Source organism: Pongo abelii, chromosome 4 (assembly GCF_028885655.2).
Source record: "Pongo abelii isolate AG06213 chromosome 4, NHGRI_mPonAbe1-v2.0_pri, whole genome shotgun sequence".
In the NCBI taxonomy this organism is placed as follows: Eukaryota; Metazoa; Chordata; class Mammalia; order Primates; family Hominidae; genus Pongo; species Pongo abelii.
In genome coordinates this window covers 169,339,081-169,357,916 of record NC_071989.2, presented here as the reverse complement: position 1 = coordinate 169,357,916, position 18,836 = coordinate 169,339,081, and the positions used below count along the sequence as shown (strand labels likewise).

General features: G+C 41.2%; 1 protein-coding gene and 1 long non-coding RNA gene across 4 annotated transcripts in view; one reads left to right on the top strand and one right to left on the bottom strand.

Annotated features, from left to right (window-relative positions):
- Window positions 1-16,837, top strand: part of ATP10B (ATPase phospholipid transporting 10B (putative)) — a 275,470-nt gene extending 258,633 nt beyond the window's left edge. For all 3 annotated transcript variants that reach the window (XM_054556179.2, XM_054556180.2, XM_054556181.2), the window contains 2 exons: window positions 9,426-9,613; window positions 13,206-16,837. In XM_054556179.2, coding sequence (XP_054412154.2) covers window positions 9,426-9,613; window positions 13,206-13,653 — 636 coding nt within the window. In that variant the 3' untranslated portion in view covers window positions 13,654-16,837. The remainder of the gene's footprint in view (window positions 1-9,425; window positions 9,614-13,205) is intronic.
- Window positions 1-18,836, bottom strand: part of LOC129059602 (uncharacterized) — a 150,201-nt gene that overhangs the window by 39,245 nt on the left and 92,120 nt on the right. The window lies entirely within an intron of this gene.

The window sequence follows — 18,836 nt, the reverse complement described above, 5'->3', positions numbered from 1 at the left end:
TCTGACAAAGGGCTAATATCCACAATCTACAAGGAACTTAAATTTACAAGAAAAAACAATCCCATCAAAAAGTGGGCAAAGGATATGAACAGACACTTCTCAAAGGAAGACATTTATGTGGCCAACAAACATATGAAAAACACTCATCATCACTGGTCGTTAGAGAAATGCAAGTGAAAACCATAATGAAATACCATCTCACTCCAGTTAGAATGGCGATCATTAAAAAGTCAGGAAACAACAGATGCTGGAGAAGATGTGGAGAAATAGGAACACTTTTACACTGTTGGTGGGAGTGTAAATTAGTTCAACCATTGTGGAAGACAGTGTGGCGATTCCTCAAGGATCTAGAACCAGAAATACCATTTGACCCAGCAATCCCATTACTGGGTATATACCCAAAGCATTATAAATCATTCTACTATAAAGACACATGCACACACGTTTATTGCAGCACTGTTCACAATAGCAAAGACTTGGAACCAACCCAAATGCCCACCAATGATAGACTGGATAAAGAAAATGTGGCATATATATATATATATACCATGGAATACTATGCAACCATAAAAAAAAGGATGAGTTCATGTCCTTTGAAGGGACATGGATGAAGCTGGAAACCATCATTCTCAGGAAACTAACACAGCAACAGAAAACCAAAAATACCGCATGTTCTCACTCATAAGTGAGAGGTGAACAATGAGAACACATGGACACAGGGAGGACAACATCACACACTTGGGCCTGTCAGGTGGTGCTAGGGGAGGGATAGCATTAGGAGAAATACCTAATGTAGATGGGTTGATGGGTGCAGCAAACCACCACGGCACGTGTATGCCTACATAACAAACCTGCACACTCTGCACATGTAGCCCAGAACTGAAAGTATAATGAAAAAATGCATTTTAATTTAAAAAAAAAAGAGCAAAGAAAATGATGGCAAACAAAAAATGCAAAATGAGATGTTTAACTAAATTGAAATATATCAGTACTCATAGTTGATGTAAGTAGATTAAATTCTTCCTTTAAAAAAATTAGATTGGATTTTTTTCATCCAGCAAAAATAAGAAATGGACAAATTCACAATCATAGTTTTTTTCATACAACTCTATAAGAAACTGGTATAGATCAAATAGACAAAAAAAATAGAAGGGGTATAGAAACTTTTAATAAATTATGTTTGATCTAATATATAAAACTTTGCTCAAAACAGATAAGATTTTTTCAAACGTACACAGACCATTTACCAGAGAGACAATTCTAAATCACAAAGGAATTTGAAAGAAAAAAAAAATCAAAGTTTATGTTCTCTGACAAGTTATTTAAATTAGAAACCAGCAATAAACAGGTAGCCACATAAAACCTAACAAGCTTAGAAATTTCAAAATGTACTTCTAAACAACTTATGAAATAAAGAGTAAGTCATGATGGAAATTCTAAATACCTCTTGCTGAATGACTATAAAAATACTAGTACTTGTAATGGCAAAATCCACGATTACTTAGGTACCAACCTAAGGATTAGAAATCCCCTAGGGCGCGGTGCTCTCCAGCCCCAGAAAATCAATAATGATCTGTCTTAAGTAGGAGCAGTAATTCCTTTCCCTTCAGCAGTGATTGGTCCAGGGTGGGCACGTGATCCAGCTCTTAGCCAATGAGAGGTCAAGGAAAACCTGTTTTTTTAATTATTATTATTAATAAGATAGAGTCATGAGGTAAAAGCCTTTTGTCCCACCTTTTCCTTCCTGCTTTTGTCAGTGCCCTGTGACCAAATGGTGTGTGGCACTGCAGCCACTGTTTTGGGCAATGAGTTTAAGGACAAAGCCAACTACTGCTAGAGATCCCAGAGCAGAAAGATGAGAAGAGCCTGGATTCTTGGACACACTGAGCCCCTGGCTGCCAACCTTAAGATGTTTTGCTATAAAATATATTTCTTCTTTGCTTAAGCCGCTGTCAGGCACACTGTCGCTTTCAGTTGAAAATATAATGAATGCCATCACATTCCCAATGCCGTATTCCTCAGATTACCTTCAGAGAAGGAAACTAAAGTTAGCAAACCCTTGAAGGTATAGGGATCAGCATTCCAGCTGAGGTGTTTGGACTTTTCCTGGGAGGGAAATGTGTTCAGAAGATCCTCCCATCTGCAATGTGCCAACATCTACCTATGATACTTACCTCTCCTTTGCTTCACATCCTACCATGTCTCCCCATTGCTCTTAGGACAGAGTCCAAACTCCTCACTTACGAGCCTGGAATATCTGGCTCCTGCTGGCCCCCTGGCATCACCAGTGATGCTTCCTACTTCATATTAGAGCCCAGCCAGACCAAGCTACTTTTAGTTCTCAAATACCCTATCTCGCTTCTAGGCCTCTGCATTTGCTAATTTCTCTCCCATTTCCTCTGGCTCTCTCCTCATCCTTCAGGCCTCATCTCAAATGTTGTCTCCTCCAAGAGGCCTTCCTCGGTGTCTAGGCTGGATTCTGTAACCCCTTGGGGCTCCCATTGTGCCTTGTGATTTCTCTTATTAAACACTTATTGAACTGGATTGTGATTGTTTTCATAACGGCTCTGCACTATGCTGCTTCCAGCTCCCTTTCCTAACTTCTGGCCCTGATTACCAAATGTGAACTGAGGCTCATGGCCAGATTCTTGGCTGTAGACTCAAAGACGACTGTTTCCCATAGACCCCTCCCCATCACTTTTTTGCAGTCACATCTGCAGTTGGATGTGCTTGGTTTCTCAATTTGGTGACTTTTATCCTTTAAGTCCTCTTCTGGGCTTCACTTTCTCACTCCTCTCACAATTATGGGATGTCTAGTCCCTGTAGTAAATCTCTTATCCTAGACACTCACAGTAACTCTTCTCCCCTGACTGATACACAATCCAGAGCACACACTGTCTCCTGGTTTTGGAGATGGAGACACGACCCAGAACCCCATCCAAACAATTCTATCCCACCCCATTCACAGTGATTGGTTCAGGCATGTACATATGACCCAGTCCTGGCCAGCCAATGAGATCCTGCCTTAGGATTTTTGTTGGAAAGCAGGAGCAGTCTTTCTGCTGTGGTTGCTGAGCCAGTTGTTTGGAAGCCTGGAGCAACTGGCAATTTCTTGCCGTAATGTAGAAAGGACTACTGGAGAATGAGGCCAACAGAGGAAGGCAAGATGAAGAAAGGGAGAGGTGCAGATTCCATGGGACATTGCTGAGTGCCTGCATCCAGCTTTGCCTGAAGCTAATCCTACCTCTAGGCTTATTATAGCTCAATTCAGTCATAGTTGGTTTTTTGTACCATCTAGTCGAAAGAGCCTGGCCAATGTGTGAACAATAACTATCTGTTAAATAAATGAATCTCAAATTGTCTATGGCTATTTGGGGTTTTTTTCTATTTGTTTAATCCATTGTTTTTAGAAGAAAAAAAGAATTTAGAGGGTCGTTGTTATATGAAAAATGAATCCTAGATAGAATCCTAGGAAGGGATTTTAATCATCATTTAATCCAATGCTTTTTTTAGTTACAGATAGGGAAATTGAGGCTCAAAGAGGGTATCTAACTTGCCAGGATCACATGGCCAGGTAGAGAATGTATAATCTGAATATGCTCATAAGGAAACATCAGACAAATACAAAATGAGCATTATATTCTTTCTTTAAACAAAAAGGTGGTACGTAGGGTGAGAGTATTCCAGTATTTTTCAAAATGTCAATGCCATAAAAAACCAAAGGCTATGAAATATTCCAGATTAAAGGAGACTAAGGAGACATGAAAACTAAATGTAATATTTGACCCTAAACTGGATTCTGTACTGAATGGAAAAAAAACACACCATTAGGACATTATTGGATTAACAAAATATGAATGTAAAAAAATTTTAGCTATGTTAAATTTTAGCAATGTTAAGTTTGGTAAAATTTACCAAAATGCAGTCAAGATCACTCAGCAAGCCTGAATAAGCCAAATCCTATCCCCAAAAACATTAGACCCAAAGGATTTAAAGTTTGATCAAACTTGTAAAGAACAGGTAATCTCTATTATATCAATTTTTTCATGGAATAAAAAAATAGAAAAAGATAAGTGTCTTAGTTTATGCTACTGCAACAGAGCACCTGAGACTGGGTAATTTACAAAGAATAGAAATATATTTCTCATAGCTCTAGGGGCTGTTAAGTCCAAGACCAAAGCACCAGCAGGTTCAGAGTCCGGTGAGCACTGCTCCATGCTTCAAATGGTGTCCTCTTGCTGCATCTTTGGGAAGGGCACAAAAAAAAAAAAAAAAAAAAAAAGATGAATGTTGTGTCCTCACAAGGCAAAAAGAGATGAAACGAACACTGTGTTCTCACATGGTGGAAGGGCAAAAAAAGCACTAGGATGCTTCCATCATCCTCTTTTATAAGGGCATCTAATTCATTCATGAAGGAAGATCTTTCATGACGTAATCACTTCCAAAAGGCCCCTCCTCTTAATACTATCACAGTGGGTATTAGGTTCCAACATATGAGTTTAGAGGGGGCACGTACATTTAAACCATAGCAATAAGCAATTTGTTTTTCATGGCTATAATAACTGATATCAAAATCGGCATGGGCAGTTCAAGGGAAGAAAATTACAGACCAATCTCACTAACATTAGATGTAGAAAAAAAAATTTTTTTTGAGATGGAATCTCACTCTTGTCACCCAGGCTGCAGTGCAGTGGCGCTATCTGGGCTCACTGCAACCTCCACCTCCAGGTTCAAGTGATGCTCCTGCCTCACCCTCCCAAGAAGCTGGGATTATAGGCACACACCACCAAGCCCAGATAATATTTTGTATTTGTAGTAGAGACAGGGTTTCATCATGTTTCCCAGGCTTGTCTTGAACTCCTGACCTCAAGTGATCCACCCACCATGGCCTCCCAAAGTGCTGGGATTACAGGCGTGAACCACTGCACCCAGCCAGATGTAGAAAATTCTAAATAAAATAGTGACAAGTCATTTTGGGAGTGTGTTAAAAATGAGAAAGCATAACCAAGGAACTTCCCTATCCTGTTAGTAGATCATAAACTCTAAGGAGTTATTTGAAAACAACTAGAGGAATTTAAAGTACTCATATTTTTTGGCACAATTCTAAGTACATACCTCAGAAACACTCTTGCACACATATATATGGAGACATGTACAGGAATGTTACATCATTCTTAATAGCCAAAAAGGGGGCCTAAATATTCATCGATGAGAAAAATAAGTTGTGGCATGTTCATACCATATAATAGTTAAAATGAATCCACTAGAGCTATGTCTTTCAACATAGATAAAATTTTAAAGCAGTGGTCCCCAACCTTTTTGGCACCAGGGACCAGTTTCACAGAAGACAATTTTTCCACAGAATTGAGGGGTGGAGGTGGTTTGGAATGAAACTGTTCCACCTCAGATCATCAGGCATTTGAGTCTCATAAGGAGCATGCAACCTAGATCCCTCACATCCACAGTTCACAGTAGAGTTCTCATGCTCCTATGAGAATCTAATGTCACCACTAATCTGACAGAAGATGGAGCTCAGGCAGTAACGCTCACTTGCCAGCCACTCATCTCCTGCTGTGCAGCCCAGTTCCTAATGGGCTATGGACTGGTACTAGTCCATGGCCCAGGAGCTGGGGACCCCCCTTCTTTAAAGTATAAAATCAAGTGAAAAAAGCTGCAGAATTGTCTTTGTCTTCTCAAGCTGTCATAACCAATACCATAGACTGGGTGGCTTAAATAACAGATTTATTTCTCATGGTTCTGGAGGCTAGAAGCCCAAGATCAGTGCAGCAGCTGATTCAGCATCTGGTTCAGGCCCTCTTGCTTCCTGGACAGCTGCCTTCCAGCTATATTATCACTCACGTGGCTGAATGAAAGAGAGAAGGATCAAATCTCTCATGTCTTTTCCTACAAGGGCACTAATGCCATTCATGGGGGCTCCCCCTAATCACCTTCAAAAGGCCCCACATCAAAATGCTATCACATTGGAGATTAGGGTTTAAACATTATTAACTTGGGAGTAGGAGGACATAAACATTCAGCCCATACTAGAAGGATGCATATATGATAAAGCAAAAAAGCATCCATAAACATGGGTAAACATGTACATGTGTATGAAACATGTCAGACTGATACACACTGAATTTGTGTTCAAGATTAAAGAGGTCATTTGCAAGAGATATACACTTGCTTTAATTGTATCTGTAAGACTTAATCTTTCCATAAAATCTGAAGTAAATATAAGGTTAAAACTGATGAAGCTGAATGTTGGGTGTGTGAGGTTTATTGTCTATAAGCTTGAAATATTTCACAGCAATTTAATTACACTTTTAAAAACTAGTCCAAGATATTTTCCAAAAGGAATTCTCCTATGACTCTCTTAATCATTAGATTTTTTAAAACCATTCAAAAGATTTAATGCCCTAAAAGATTTTTAATCAGGCCTCAACATTATATTAAATGAGTGGTGAGACTAAAGATTCTGTATTCTGATTGAACACTCAACTCAGTCCTCTTTCTCAAAGCACTGAAGCCATCTGCTTTAAAAGAGAAAAAGTACTCTTTTAGCACTATTAACCCACCTAATCTATCTTGAGACTAGGTACCCTCAATAGTTACTGGTGGTTTCTGGTGATTTGGGGAAAGGAGTCAGCTACTAAAATAATTATGAAAAATATGCTTCCCTTTTTGAAAGTACTTGAAGCAGGAAGAGAATCTATTTCTTCCCTGGGTAGAAATATAACAAGAATTTTAAGAGCTTTGACAGTTTCAGTCCCCATTAAAGCAATTGAAAAAGTTAGCTAATTGCTTTCTTCTTCAGGAAACGGCGCTAGGTTATTTAGATCACATCCCTCACTGAGAACAACAAAAAATAATGGATAACTTTAAAAAAGGAAAAAAAAAAAAAAACTCTTTAAAAGCATGAGCAAGCTGACAAGAAAGCAATAACCAAACCTCAGGGAAAGGGAGATGCTAGAGAAACAAATTGAGCCAATGCCTTTCTTAAGGGTATTGGCAACTCTCCCAAAAATGAACTTTTGTTTTGGCAGACTTGATTGAGCAAAAGTTTCAGAAATCAATACCTAGGCTCCTGAGTTGGGAGTCTAAGAGACAACATTAAAATAGGATCCCAAAGGCTATGACTTCAGGGTAAGGATATACTCAAAAGTACACCCAATTATACCCCCTCCCCAGCTGGGACTGCAAAGATTTTTTTCCTCTGTGCTGAAGAGAGCAGAAAGAATCAGCACCAATTTGCCCTGGGGAAATTGTGACCACAGACTGGCCTTGGGTACATATGTAGCCCAGGTTCATGTCACCTGGGTGAGCCAAACTTTCACCTATGAATTCAGCTTAAAGTGCCTCAAGATTAGCAGTGCCCAACGATTGCAAAATACACACACACACACGCATATGCGGATGTACAGAATTCCTTTCTAGAGAAAGTTACCTTTATTCTAAGCCTCAAGTTGTGTCTAACTTTGAGCACAATAAGCACATTCAAAAATAATGAACCGCATAAAAGAATGCGTCCGTGAGTGAAAAACCAAATATCAGAGACAAATATTTTAGAAACTGGAATTATCAAATATAAATAAAAGGAAAATCTGTGTTTACTATGTCTAAAGAAACAAAGAATAAGCTTTAAAATACCTGCAGGGATTGGTAAACTATATAAAGCAACCTAGCAGATTTGAAAAATCCATAGAAAATTTAGAAGTAAAGGCTACAATAACTATAAGTTTCAATGGCTGGCTTAATAGAAAATTAGATATAGCTAAGGGAAGAATTATTGAATTGGTCAAAAGAAGTATTCAGACTATAAAACAGGAAAAGTAATGAAAATTATAGAAGCAATATTAAGAAAATAGAATGATATTTTAAGTGGTCTGACAAACATTTAATCAGAGTCTCAGAAAGAAATGAGAGAGGGAATGAAATACAGGCAATCTTTGAAAAGATTGTGATGAGAATTTTGCAGAAGTGATGAAAGATTCCAGCTCAGCAAAACCCAAGCAAGATAAATAAAAAGAAATTCGTACTTATTCTGTCATAGGAAACTATAGAACAAAAAAGACAAAAAAAGTTATAAAAGCAAGCAGACTTTAAGAGATAAAGATTTCCTTCTAGGGAAGAACAGGTAGAGATTAATAACTTAATAGCAATAATGGAAGCCAGAAGACAGTGGAATGCCATATTAAACACATTGAAAGAAAATAGCTGCCTAACAAGAATTCCATATTCATCAAAAGACGAATTTCAAGAACAATGAAATAAAGCATCAGAGAGCATATCACTATCAGACTCCCAAAAAGGACATTTTACAGGATGTACTTAAAGAGATACCTCGGGTGGAGGGTCCAAGGAATGAAGGCATGAGAAGTGATAAGCATGTGAGTAGACCTAGTGAATACTGACCATACAAACAATAATGCCAGTGAGTTGAGTGATTTTAAAAGATGATAGAATTAAAACAGCAGCAAAAGCATATTAGCCAGGAGGGATGTAAAGAGAGTTAAAGTGCTCTAAATCTCGTGTGTAATTCAGGAGGATGGAAAACTAGTTGTAAGCTTTAGACTGCAGTAAGTTTGCTTGCTTAGACTGCAGTACGTTTGCTTGCCTAGACTGCAGTACGTTTGCTTGTTTAGACTGCAGTACGTTTGCTTGTTTAGACTTATTGAGTAATCACTGAAAGAATAGTCCCAAAATTATACAAAATAGTCAATATGTTTAAAAGAACAATAGAATGACTATAGTTAACAATAGCTGATTGTGTATTTCAAAATAGCTAGAAGAGAATAATTTGAATATTCCTAGAATAAAGAAAAGAAATATTTAAAGTCATGGATGTCATGATTACCCTAATTATATATGAATATACCATATTATCACATGTACCCTGAAAATATATACATCTAGCATCAATTTTTAAAATTAAATAAAAATAAAAGACAACAAGGATGGGAAAAGAAAAGCACAAAACAGGCAGGACAAAATACGATCAAAAAACAGAATACTGCGCTGCTTTGAAAATGAATAAACTACTGCCACGTGGAAAAAATGGGCTCATCACACAAACATAATATTGAGGGAAAAAAGACAAAAAGTCATACGAAACATGATTCTATTTATCCAATTAAAAACAGGCTATGTAGGAAAACCTAGATAGGTGGTAAACCTACAAAGGATAGCATAGAAATTATCACCAAAAGCAGGGGTGAGACAGAAGAATAGGGTCTTCTGGGGTATGTGTGTTCAATTCTACATGGCAGCAATCTGGTGTTTGCTTTATAATGATAGATTAAGCTGCACACTTTTTTGAATTTTGTGTGTGTTGCATTTCAAAAATAGTTAATCAAGTAGTTTGATCACCCTGCCTCCTAATCTCAGCTATACCTTCAACAGTGTTTGCTTATTTCCCTCCACAGACCATTTTCCACGGAGTCGTGCTCCTCGGCAGCTTCCTGATGTACTTTGTGGTATCCCTCCTGTACAATGCCACCTGCGTCATCTGCAACAGCCCCACCAATCCCTATTGGGTGATGGAAGGCCAGCTCTCAAACCCCACTTTCTACCTCGTCTGCTTTCTCACACCAGTTGTTGCTCTTCTCCCAAGGTTTGAGCACTGGGGCTGTGTTTCTTTCCTAAAATTACCAATCTCCCTTTAATAAGCCATTTTTATAACCCAAGAGTCAGGAGTCTGACTTCTGCTGGCATCCTTGAGGCTACTGTTTCAGAAACAGAGATGGGACAGAAAGAACAATGAACGACAAAGGAGGCAAATAACATGGACTGTGGTCCCAGGTTAGCCACAAATTAGCAAAGTCACCAAATCAGTGTGACCTCAGTTGTGACATCTATAAAATAGGAGTATCAATTCCTACCCTCCTGCCTTACAAATTTTTTGTGTGATAAGGAATTATTTTGAGAAGCTCTATGGTCCTTTTTTGTATTAGTCCATGAGTCTCATACTCAAATGCCTGCAGGGACAGACCAGCAAGTTCAGCAAGCCAGATGGAGTACAGATATTGGAAGAAAGAGCTTCTCAGCTTCTATCATGGCCAAAAGGAAAGATCAAGTCAAACATTCCAGAGCTTCAGCATTTTCCCAGAAATTCAAATTTTGCATGAAATTGCCAATGTTTAAATATTGTTCAAATTTGTTTAAACACACACCTTCCATACAACACCTGCATTAGACAAATAATCCATGCCCAGGGACTATGTCAGATATTTCCAGGTTAAAACCTCTGCAGTAAATGTGCCTTTTCCAGAAAAATAGCAACAGCAACTATAAATGCCTTGCCTTTCCTTGGAGCTCACTCTTGACATAGGCTCTCCCATCTAGCCTCTCATTTTGTTTTTGCCATGAGCTAAGTGTTGGGCAGAGCTGTGGTTCTAGTACCCCACTCATGGGACAGCTGAAATACAAAGAGGGACCAGAATGTGTTCACAGGCCTACCACAGATCATAGTCGGAGCTAGGTTCTCCCAACTCAAAGGCCAGTGTTCTATTCTGCAGCCCACTCTCTCTAGTCAGAGCAGTGAACTTGATGATGATGTTCCCATAGGCAAGACTTAGCCCCTCTCCATCTCACCACTCTGAACATCGCAATCAAGCCATTTTACCATTTTAAGCAATAGCAAATAGACAATTATACAAAACTTTTTTTATCCCAAAATTAGAGACCCATCAACAGGCCTTACTTCCTTTAATAAGTTTGGTGGTTTGCTTAACCTAGTTTCTCTTGTCCCTAGGTTCTCTTGCCCCTAGGTTCTCTTGTCTTCTAACTTTATGTTCTCTCCATAAACAGCAATCACTATCATGGATTTAAAAACTTTTAGCAGACGACTCTTCACCATAAATTCCCCCCAGACCTCTCTTATGAATTCCAGACACATCTTTCTAGCTACCTATTCATCACCTCTACTGGGCATATTAAGTCTGAGGAAACTGGGAGACATTTCTAATCGAATTCATGATTCCACCCTCTATCACCGGCACCACCCCAGAAATCTGGGTATCTCTAGGGTTTCTTTCAGCAAATGCTACCCACTTAGGACAAAGGCAGGCCCCAGGGAACTAATTTTGACATCACCTGCTAACTCATGCCCATATCTAGGCTTTCACCAAGTACTGACAGTTCTATCCACTACGTATTTCTCAAACCCATCTACTATTTCCATTTCTATAGCCACTACTACCAATAGACTATTACCCTTTCACCCCAAATTATTTCGGTAGTCTCTTATTGGATCTTACTCTAGTCCATTATCGTTGGCTCAAAGTGTGATGTCACCTATTTATAACCTTCCAAGGGCTTCCCAAGACCTCTGCAATAAAGCACAAAAACCATAAATCTGGCCCACAATTCCTCCCTGCTCTGCTTGTGCCAACTCCTCCTGGGACATATTCCCCTACTCTTATCATCACTCCCCAAGCTTTAGCCATCGTGCCTAGGTTTTGATTCTCATCCCCTTGGCATGGCTACCTCCTATGCATCCTGCAGTTTTCAGCTTTAAAAGGTTACTGTGTGTAAACCTTTCCCCCAAGCCACCACCTTCCTCCTCCATTCATTTATTCAACAAATACTTTTCAAGTCCCCACAATGGGCCAGGCCCCCAAAGGATTAAGTCATGAACACAAGAGACAAGGTATTTGCTGTCATTTAACATGTGAATATAGTGATAAATGGAGGGGGCATTTCCTCAAGGAAGAAACATTTAAGGGCATGGGTTTGAGAAATACATAGCAGGTGGAACTGTCAGCACTTCCTTCCTTGAGGAAGAAATATTTAATTTCAGTGATCAGGTGTTTGGTGTTTGACACTCTCATTGCCTTCTCCATTTATAAGTATATTCACATGTTACATGACAGCAAGGACCTTGTCTTTCCTATTCATGGCTTAATCCCTTGGGGGCCTGGCCCATTGTGGGAACTTGAAAAGCATTTGTTGAATAAACAAATAGAGGAGGAAGGCAGTGGCTTGAGGGAAAGGTTTACACTAACGAAATTCCAGTTTTGAAGCAAAAAGTCAAATATTTCCTGGGACACATACATGGCCCCTACTACCTCACTGGGTGAGATGTGAGAGAACAAAAAAAACAGTTTATCTGGTTCCATGAGACCTACTGTAATTTTCAGAAATGTCTTGCCCACTGGCAGGGGTTGGCCAAGGGTAGAGGGGTCACCTTGCAGCTTTTAGACGTAGTGGAAGACTAGGAGCCTTCCTGCTTATAAGACTTCAAACATAAAAAGTGTTTAAAGACTATCTTTAGGAATGACCTTAGATGTCCTCCAGTTCAGATAGATTTTTTTTTTACTTTTTAGATAAGGCAACAGACATCTGGAAAGTGGATGTGAGTTGCCCACTGCCACAGCTTGTGTATATTTTCTCCATACACCACATAGTTATATTCACATTCTCACCCCTTTCCTTGCCTACACTTTGAACAGACAGAAGATTCTAGACACAGGTAAAGACTTCCAATTCCAGAGTCTGCTACAGACTGCATGCAGTTTGGCAGGAGGATAAAAACCTTGAGTCAGTCAACAGGGAGATCTGTTAACGTCTCAGGAGACCTTGGGAATCTCACCTCACCTCTTAGGGCCCTTATTTCTTTATCTGGCAAATCGTGGTAATATGATGACACTGTCAAGTCAGCAAGGCCCACAGATTCAAGAAAAGAATGTGGATTCTAAAACTACTTTAAAATCATCAAGTTTCACAAAGGCTTAACATGACAGAGCAATTAAATTTGCCTAAATTGGAGTAGCCCAGAAATAGAATGGACTGCTTTGTGCATGGCAAATAAAAGTCTTTAGATTCAGAGTGTGTGGTTCTGACCATAGCTCAACCACTGTGTGGCTGTGGACAAATCATTAAATCTCTCAGTCCCTCAGTTTCCTCATCTGTACTCAGAGGCAAACAAAAGTAATAACCACATGGGATTGTTGGGAAAAGAAAATGAGTTAATAATACATAAAGCACTTAGAATAGTCCTGGTGTATAATAAATGTTAGCTGTTGTGTTTTGTTATTTTTGTTGTTGAGCTACCCAAGACTAGAGGTGCCCAGACATGGATTTAATAGCAGTAAAGAGGATCTTGCTCCAGGCAGGGAGTTGGATTCTAAAGACCACCTTTTAATGCTGAAGTTTATGAAGTCAATGGAAATCAGAAATATCTTTATTCTGTTATTTCCCACCAGATACTTTTTCCTGTCTCTACAAGGAACCTGTGGGAAGTCTCTAATCTCAAAAGCTCAGAAAATTGACACACTCCCCCCAGACAAAAGAAACCTGGAAATCCAGAGTTGGAGAAGCAGACAGAGGCCTGCCCCTGTCCCTGAAGTGGCTCGACCCACCCACCACCCAGTGTCATCTATCACAGGACACGACTTCAGTGCCAGCACCCCAAAGAGCTCTAACCCTCCCAAGAGGAAGCATGTGGAAGAGTCAGTGCTCCACGAACAGAGATGTGGCACAGAGTGCATGAGGGATGACTCATGCTCAGGGAACTCCTCAGCTCAACTCTCATCCGGGGAGCACCTGCTGGGGCCTAATAGGACAATGGCCTACTCAAGAGGACAGACTGATATGTCCCGGTGCTCAAAGAGGGGCAGCCATCGCCGATCCCAGAGTTCACTGACCATATGAGGAGCTGCAGAAATCTGTACAAACTCAACAGAGGCCACCCAGTCACTGGTCCATGTAACCCTTCACCCCTTCCTCTTCATAGAGGAAACAACATGCCAGTCTTATTCTTTTCTCCAACAACCTTGACTTCCGTGGAGGAAGTGCTGGCCCCAAGGGGTCTGACACAAAGATGGCCTCTAGTTTTCTGCTGCTCTCAGGCAGCACATCTTGCAAACAGTTTGGAGAAGGAGGCTGTTTTTGTTGAATCGAGTTCTCAAATCGGTTTAGCCCAAAGCCATTCTTCTGACCCTCTAGATAAGCGTAGCCTACAACCCAGTGCAACTGGGCCATAAGTTTCCAAGATTCCAAGAAGTATATCAACCCAGGCAGTATCTCAGGATATGGAAGTTTCTGGGTTTATTTACCCCTCAGTGCCCAGAGTTAAAGTTTCAGAAGAGACTTGTTCACATAAGGGCTTCACCTCAAGTGTATTGCAGTAATGGCTGAGTCGGGGTTAATATCTCTTCTGGGCACAGTGAGTTGGTTCTGCTTTATGCCTGTAAGCCAAAGAAAAGCCACGTCTGAAAAGCTACTACTAAAAGACAGAAAGAAAAGTGGATTTGAACTCAGTGTCACATACTCTTCTGAGGGTTTTAGGGTCACAGCTAGTGTAAGAGGCATGAAGAATAAACATGCAAAAGGGAATGGGTGCACCAGAGACCCCTGTTTTGGCTGACAGACCGTATGTCCCACCATCTGGGGAATCTGACAAGAGGACATAGGTGGCACTCTTTTTAAAGCTATTTGTTGTATTTATTTTTAAATAAAATTGCCCATCCTCATTCAGCTCTTAGAACAAAAGAAAAAAACCCTGTAAATCAGGAGATATAAGCACATCTGCACCCAGAATAGGCCCATATGATAGGGCAACCCTGAGCTTAAACAATGACATCTTCAAGGGTAGAACTAATATGAAACCCCATTCAGCCTATTCCAGAATACCATCCTCTGGAAGACACTGGCCTGCATCAGTTAGAGTCAGAGGAAGTGTCACTTCACAGGGAAAAGAAAGATTATATAGACTTCCTATCCCTAGAGTTTATAAATGTCAACTATATAAAAGAGCTCAAAACAGTGTTAAAGGAATGAACGGTAGAATTTTAATAGGCTGTCAAAAGAAGCCAGGTCTGCTGTGGGCAAGTATAGCCTAACCCTAGTCTTGTAAAATAAGCCAGAAAGGGTTACTGAGCCACCTTAAGCTAGTACCTATATAGTAGGCAAAAAGTACAGAAATAGATGCAATAAGCGTGGTGAGTCTATGAGCCTATGAGTCATGCCACCAGCCATAAGTTGACCTATCACTCGAGAACTTCCTCAGCAAAGATGCCAGAAAACATTAAATCAAGTTGGCAAATGGCACAGGGAGCTGGCCCTCTGACCATCTTCCTGGCAAACCTGGACTGGAAGGGCCATTTGCAGCACCGTCCTGGAGCTAATATACTGTTTCACTGCCTCTGCCACATAATGATGCCAGCACTAGCCAGCTGGTGGGTATTTGGGGGATCCTGCATGAGGATTGCCCAAGAAGGGGCAGGTACACATACCTGGCAAAGTGGTGATGATGTGAATTGTTTCCCGTGAGGGGACTGAGTCAAAACTTGGATCTCAGGCACCCCAATTTTTCCAATTTCTAGCTACTACTAAAAGCCAGAAAGAACAGAACAGTGGCCTCAGGAGATCTGAGTTTGAATCCTTGCTCTCTAGGATGCAGGTGGCTTGAAGCAGAATGCCACACCTGCAAGTTGGTCAGAACTGCCTTTCTTCCCAGGCTTGACATAGGTATTAAGTCAAAATTACATGAAACCCAGTGGTAAAAAAGCTTCTGAAAGCTGTAACACCCTCAGTAATAACAAAAGGGATTTTTATTTCACAGCTAAAGGGAAAAGAGGTGGAGAAGTTAAAAAATAATGTCTGATCCTCTTCCTAAGTTCCAAACTATAGCCAACACTCTGATGCTGCTCTTGTAGGACCAACCAACCCAGTTTGCCTGGGACTTTCTCATTTTTACAGAGTCCCAAATCCTAGGAAACTGGAGCAACTGGTACAACTGGTCACCTACTCTTGCCCCTCTGTAAATCAAGCCAACTGTGACCATCCAATGTGCCATCTTACAGGGAAAAGTTATAACAACTATTCCCCTATAACATAATGCTAATGATTGTACTTAGTACATTTTTATACTTTTATGATATTTTACTGATTGGAAATGTCATCCTTTATTAAAAACATGGTTTTCCATAGTTGCCTGCCAACCTAAGTTAATATTAATCTTCTTTTATATCATTATCACTAGTTCTGGGGACTTTCTCATCCACCCATCCTCTTTTGCATTCATTCATTTATTCATTCATTCTTCTATCCAATAAATTTCTGTTAAGCCCCTACTAGATGCCTGACAATGTGCAAGGTGCTGTGAGGAGCTCAATCTGTCTTTGAGAAGCTCACACATTTGTTGAGCATCCAATGCCGCCAACCCACACTGAACATATAGAGTATCAGGAACATATTCAGCTATTTGACCAAACATGGAAATATGACACAAACCAAAAGGGCTGTAAGAATTAGAAGCAGCACATGCAGTCTGGAACTCTAATCTAGCTACTCCTCTCCTTCTGGAAGCCCAGCACCAACCTTGAATCATGACTGATTTGGTCCAGCACCAACCTCAAATCGAGACTGATTTGGGTGCCTCTTTTTATTTAATCAGTATCAACTAAGTGCCTATTAGACACAGCACTGTGATAGGCAGCAAGGATAAAATAAGAAATAAAAACAGGCCCAGTTTCTGCCCTTAAAAAAGTTCCCAATCTAGAAAGGGAGACAGATAATATTAAGGAAGTCAATGAATGTGATATTACACACTATGAGAGGAAGCGAGAATGGAGATGAAGAGAGAGGAAGGTTCCCAGGGTAGTCAGAGAAGGCTTCTCCAGGAAGGAGACATTTCAGCTGAGACCTCAGTCATGAGAACAAGACAGCAAAGAAGGGCCCTTTCAGAGAATTAAGTACAAAAGCCCCAAAAGAAGGGTTTGTTATTTAAGGAAAAGGAAGGAGGTTGGTGTGGCTAGAAGCCAATAAGACAGAGGAGGTGCCACAGGATCACGTTAGTAGTAACAACTGTATTTGCTCCCTGTGTGCTAGGTGATGGTTTAAGCACACATCATCATGGAAACCTCACAGCAGCTTTATAAGGTAAGGGTAGTTACCCTCCCCTATTTCAGTTAGCTTCTGCTGCATAACCACCCCAAAACTTGGTAAATTAATGCAACAATCATTTCTGTGCCCATGATGCTGTGTGTAGGCAACTTGGGCTAGACTCCACCAGGACATCTCACCTCTGCTCCACACGGAGTCAGCTGAACTTGCTTCTGTCTGGGGGCCTTGGCTGGTATGACTGGGATCTCTCTCCACGTAACGTCTCATCCTCAAGGAGGCCAGCCTGGCCTTGTCACATAGCAGCAACACTCTGGGAGTGAGAAAAGAAGCTGCACAGCCTTTGAGATCTAAGCTCAAACTCGCATATCATCACTGCCCACCACATTCTATGGAAGCGAGTCCCAAGGCCAGCCCAGTTTCAAGGGTATAGGAAAATACATTCCACTTTTAATGAGAAGAGCTGTAAATAAACTTGAGGCCATTTGAAATCTACCACATCCTCATTCTCAGAGAGAAGCTGAACCTGATGTGTTATAAACATATCACAGTCATATAATTAACAAGCAGCAAGGTAGCATTCTAATCTGTGGAGTCTGAAACCAGAGGCTATACTCTTTGGTTATTGAGTTGGAGTTTCACTCTTTCACCCAGGCTAGAGTACAGTGGCATGATCTCAGCTCACTGCAACCTCCACCTCCTGGGTTCAAGCGATTCTCTTGCCTCAGCCTCCTGAATAGCTGGGATTACAGGTGCCTGTCACTACACCCAGCCAATTTTTTTTTTAGTAGAGATGAGGTTTCGCCACACTGACCAGGCTGATCTCAAACTCCTGACCTCAGGTGATCCACCTGCCTTGGCCTCCCAAAGTGCTGGGATTATAGGCGTGAGCCACCGCACCTGGCTGAGGCTGTACTTTTGATCACAGGGCTACACAACTGCAAGATAAGGCTGGAGGGCAGGTGGTGACCAGGTAACAGAGGGTCTTGTCATGTCATATCAACATTCTCTTGAGAGGCAAGGTGGTGCAGTGCAGCCTTGAAAATTAGCAGGCCTGAATTTCATCCAACTGTCATAGACCTACAGCATGACCTAGGAAAGGACCACAACACAATGTGTCCAGCCAGGTTACTGCCAAGACAAAGCTTCAGTAAGTAAGGCAGATACTAGCACCTAGGAAGAACAAGAATTCATGCCTGTATTGCCCTAACATATCTTGCCCTGAGTTGGGCACCCAGCCAGACCTTCCCATGGGCATGGAGAGCCCCCAGGAGAAGGCAGTCACACAAGAGTGAATCCTCCCAGGTACCCCAAAAAGAGAAGCCCCAAGGGAACCTGGGACCCAGGCAGGACTCCACTGATAAAGGAGGTGGGGCCTATAAGCTGGGGCAATGCCCTCAGCAGGCAGGCCTTTTGAGGGCACTACCAGAGGAGTGCTGCCCAGCCAAAACTTCAGGACACCCACAATGAGATTGTGGGCATTTTCAGACAGGACCCAAATCCAGGAGTCTTTTTGTTGGAAGGTGTTCTGGTGCCACCTAGCATCGGTGGAGGAGGTGCCTCACTGGGGGTTCTTCCTGTATCAGGAGCAGGGGAAACAGGACTGAGGGTGGCAGGTTGTGTGAAGAGAGTGTGGGGTGATGAAGCCAGAAGTCAGAGGCCAGGTTTCAAGTTTGGCTCTGCCAGCAGTTTCCATGAGGCCTCTGGACAAATCCTTTCACCAGGTTTCAACCTGTTTCCTCAAACTCTTGAGGTGGGAACCACACTGGTTCCAACATGCTGTGATTCTTCAAGCTATTTGGGGAGACTGACTACAGGGTGGGAATGACCTCTAGTATATTCAAGGCCTTGTGATTTACTATTTTGCAGCTATCTCTCTCTCTGCCTCCCTCCCCTTCCCCCCCGCCACACACACCAGTGGAAAATCCCATGAGGGAGGGACCCTGGACTCATTCCCTGCTGTGTTCCCAGTGCTTGGCACATGGCAGTGC